Source organism: Colobus angolensis, unplaced genomic scaffold (assembly GCF_000951035.1).
Source record: "Colobus angolensis palliatus isolate OR3802 unplaced genomic scaffold, Cang.pa_1.0 Scaffold30, whole genome shotgun sequence".
NCBI classification, from domain to species: Eukaryota; Metazoa; Chordata; class Mammalia; order Primates; family Cercopithecidae; genus Colobus; species Colobus angolensis.
In genome coordinates this window covers 11906212-11910220 of record NW_012116266.1, presented here as the reverse complement: position 1 = coordinate 11910220, position 4009 = coordinate 11906212, and the positions used below count along the sequence as shown (strand labels likewise).

At 43.0% G+C, this 4009-nt stretch overlaps 1 protein-coding gene across 2 annotated transcripts; it reads left to right on the top strand.

The window, feature by feature from the left end:
* Positions 1-6: 6 nt before the first annotated feature.
* HSPE1 (heat shock 10kDa protein 1) lies at positions 7-3394 on the top strand. Of its 2 annotated transcripts, XM_011949981.1 has the most exons (4): positions 7-136; positions 771-935; positions 2981-3070; positions 3150-3394. In XM_011949981.1, the coding sequence occupies exons 1-4, from the start codon at positions 134-136 to the stop codon at positions 3198-3200; spliced, it is 309 nt and encodes a 102-aa protein (XP_011805371.1). In that variant the 5' UTR covers positions 7-133; the 3' UTR covers positions 3201-3394. The 2 variants fall into 2 exon arrangements, with proteins under 2 accessions (XP_011805371.1, XP_011805370.1); XM_011949980.1 differs by having other exon boundaries at positions 7-935.
* The last annotated feature ends 615 nt before the right edge of the window (positions 3395-4009 follow it).

The following is a 4009-nucleotide window of genomic DNA, read 5'->3' as shown; positions in this document are numbered from 1 at the left end:
GGCTAGCGGCGGGGGTTGGGGCGAGCGCGCCTGCGCGCTGGGCCGCTTTTTCACGTGTCGCCAGGGCCGGACCGCGAGTCTCTCCTTGCGGCGCTACACTAGAGCAGAGTACGAGTCTGAGGCGGAGGGAGTCATGGTGAGTCCCGCGTGGCACCGGAGCCTGCAGGCCCGGGCCTGTCTGAGGCGTATGGGATCACTGATGTCCCTCTTTTGTTGGGCTAGGCGGGAGGGATTGGTGGCTACTCAGTGACCAGCGCCTGCCGGCACCTTGGAGCGGCAAGGCCTGCCCGACCCTTTTCTCCTCCGGGAGCTCTTTGCACGCGCGTGTGCTGCGGCTGTGTAAGGCAGGAGGCAGGAACCTGGATGCAAGCGCAGCGTCCCACCTGCTCTGCAGGGCCTTTGTGAATGTGTAATATCTTGGGTAAAAAGCATGGTGCCAGGCAGGGAGATTGACCCAGCGTTTCCTGAAAATTTCTGGAAAACCCTGAAGAAAGAAAACATTTGACCTTGGAATAAACTAAGGTTGACCTTAAAGCTAGTCTGGTTGCTCACCGGAGGAGCGACAACGAACCCTAACAGATGTAAGGAATCGGGAATTAAACTTGGAATATTGGTTAGTACATTCAAATGCGTTTCCTTAACGAATAAGCTGAGGTTTGGTGTTAACTTTCGAAGCCGAAACGTGTTGAGATATATATAACACGGTGGCGTTGCCTGTTGATAATATGATTACATTTAGTTTTTGTTTAAAAACATTTCTCTTCCTACAGGCAGGACAAGCCTTTAGAAAGTTTCTTCCACTCTTTGACCGAGTATTGGTTGAAAGGAGTGCTGCTGAAACTGTAACCAAAGGAGGCATTATGCTTCCAGAAAAATCTCAAGGAAAAGTATTGCAAGCAACAGTCGTCGCTGTTGGATCGGGTTCTAAAGGAAAGGTAAATGGGGGCTGCGGTGGAACTATTTTTTATAGTGTGCAGTGGAGGGAAAAGGAGTAATTCTGGAGTATTAAAAGTCTCCTATTTATGTCATTTTCAAGATCATTAACTGCTTTGGTTCTAATCTGTTTCTTAAAGGGAAATGACTAATACAAAGTTGCTTATTTTATATGACCAATGCTATGATGCTTATTTTATGTGATAGTTTCGGAGTATTAAAAATTGTCTTCAATAGGCCGGGCGTGGTGGCTCACGCCTGTAATCCCAACACTTTGGTAGGCTGAGGTGGGCGGATCACAAGGTCAGGAGTTCAAGACCAGCCTGACCAACATGGTGAAACCCCGTCTCTACTAAAGATAGAAAAATTAGCCGGGTGTGTTGGCGTCCGCCTGTAATCCCAGGCGGACTAGGGAGGCTGAGGCAGGAGAATCATTTGAACCCTGGAGGCGGAGGTTGCAGGGAGCTGAGATTGCGCCACTGCATTCCAGCCTGGGCGACAGGGCAAGACTCCGTCTCAAAAAGAAAAAAAAAATGCCTTCAATAGCAATTTGGTAGCCTAGTATGATCAGTGTTTGCCTTACATTCTAAATTTTTAATAAGACAAAAGAGGCTACGCATGGTGACTCACACCTGTAATCCTTGCATTTTGAGAGGTCAAAGCAAGACGATCATTTGAGCTCAGGAGTTCGAAACCAATCTGGGCAACATAGTGAGACCTAGTATCTACCAATAAATAAATAAAGACAAAAGATGTGCTTCAAGGTAAAATGAGGGGGCATTTAAGAATTGAGAGGAAACTTGGACTGTTCGTTTAACCGCTAACACATTGACATTGCCCTAATCATAACCAGTTGGGGCCTTAGTTGGTGTACCTATCCGAGGAACAGGTTGGTCAGTCTTGTCCAACCTGCAGCCCAGGACAGCTTTGAATGCCGCCTAACACAAATCCCTAAACTTTCTTAAAACATATTTCTTGGCCGGGCGCGGTGGCTCAAGCCTGTAATCTCAGCACTTTGGGAGGCTGAGGCGGGTGGATCACTAGGTCAGGAGATCGAGACCATCCTGACTGACATGGTGAAACCCCGTCTCTACTAAAAAAATACAAAAAACTAGCCGGGCGAGATGGCGGCTACTCGGGAGGCTGAGGCAGGAGAATGGCGTGAACCCGGGAGGCGGAGCTTGCAATGAGCTGAGATCTGGCCACTGCACTCCAGCCTGGGCGACAGAGCGAGACTCCGTCTCAAAAAAAAAAAAAAAAATATTTCTTTTGCAAGTTTTTTTAAGCTCATTCGCTACTGTTAATGTTAGTGTATTTTATGTGTGGCCCAACACAATTCCTCCACGGTGGCCCAGGGGAGCCAAAAGATTGGACACCTCTGTTTTAGGTATTCCTCAGTTAACTGTTTAGGCCTTAGGCTTCTAAAGACGTCAGCCAAAATACACAGTAAATGCCTAAATGCCGTTGGGGCCAAATAGTATTAGCTGTATTGTTCCAGTTGCTTCTGAGGAGGAAAGCTGTATTGAGGAGCTGTCATGGAGTTAGGAAGGAATAGGAAGACTTTGGGGAGTGGACACTTAGCTGCAGTCCCTTTCCCCAAATCTGTACTTTGGAGGGAACAAAACAATATTACATTTTTGTATGTTGAAGGAAAATACGACCATTTGTATATGGCATTTTCTGGGTGCTGGCTACTGTTGCAGGTTTATTTCATATAGTTGATAAGTTACGTTAATATTTAACAGTTATAAAGTTAGCTTTAGTTAACTAAAGTTAGCTTTTCCAGAATATTTTCTTGAACTTTTATATTGGAGAGTCAGGTTTTAGTTTAAGCCACTATGTATTATTTCAAAAGTGTAACTACAGTGATATTTTTGAGTGAAGATCTGCAATTCTATTATGAATCGTATCACTTAGCCACCAAGTGTATTTTTAATATAATTGGATTTGAGTGAGTGTGTTTCATTAGTTGTAGTGATTTAAAAGTTAACTGTTTATGTTGGGTGAACTAGATATGTTTGCTAATAAACATCCTTCCTTTTTTAAGGGTGGAGAGATTCAACCGGTTAGCGTGAAAGTTGGAGATAAAGTTCTTCTGCCAGAGTATGGAGGCACCAAAGTAGTTCTAGATGACAAGGTGTGTAAACTTAACAATTCTAAAAAGAAGTCAAATATTTGCGATTAGCTGTCTTAACTAATGGTTTATTCACTTGCAGGATTATTTCCTATTTAGAGATGGTGACATTCTTGGAAAGTACGTAGACTGAAATAAGTCACTATTGAAATGGCGTCAACATGAAGCTGCCCATTCCGCTGAAGTTCTGAAATCTTTCATCATGTAAATAATTTCCATATTTCTCTTTTATAATAAACTAATGATAACTAATGACATCCAGTGTCTCCAAAATTGTTTCCTTGTGCTGATATAAACATTTCCAAATAAAAATATGTAAATGAGTGGTTAGTCTTTAGTTATTTTAAGATGGTTTTAGGGTTTTCTAGTTTATGCTTTTTTCTATTTTTCAAGTAACCAGAGAATTTTGGGAAACAAGATTTTCTGGGTAGGTGCATTTTCACACTGAATTTAGCTTTATTAATACATGATTGATACTGATACCAAGCCATGAATTTACTTCTTTTTTTTTTTTTCCCGAGATGGGAGTCTCACTCTGTCACCCAGGCTAGAGTGCAGTGGTTCAATCTTGGCTCACTGCAATCTCCACCTTGTGGGTTCAAGTGATTCTCCTCCCGAGTACCTGGGATTACAGGCACGTGCCACCATGCTCAGCTGATTAGACAGGTTTTGCCATGTTGCCCAGGCTGGTCTCGGACTCCCAAAGTGCTGGGATTACAAGCCTGAGCCACCACTGCAATATTTAGATTCCAAATATAACAAGCTAACGAGTTACAGGTCTTAAGGTGTTTCATACTTTGTTTTCATTCCTAACTCAGGTTTTCATTCCTAACTCCAATTTATGTAAATACAAAGTATTTTTTGCATGGTTTAACATACTGAATTCCCAGGTACACAAGTACCATGTAAATTGAGGGAATAATTATACTTTCCTTTTTTTTT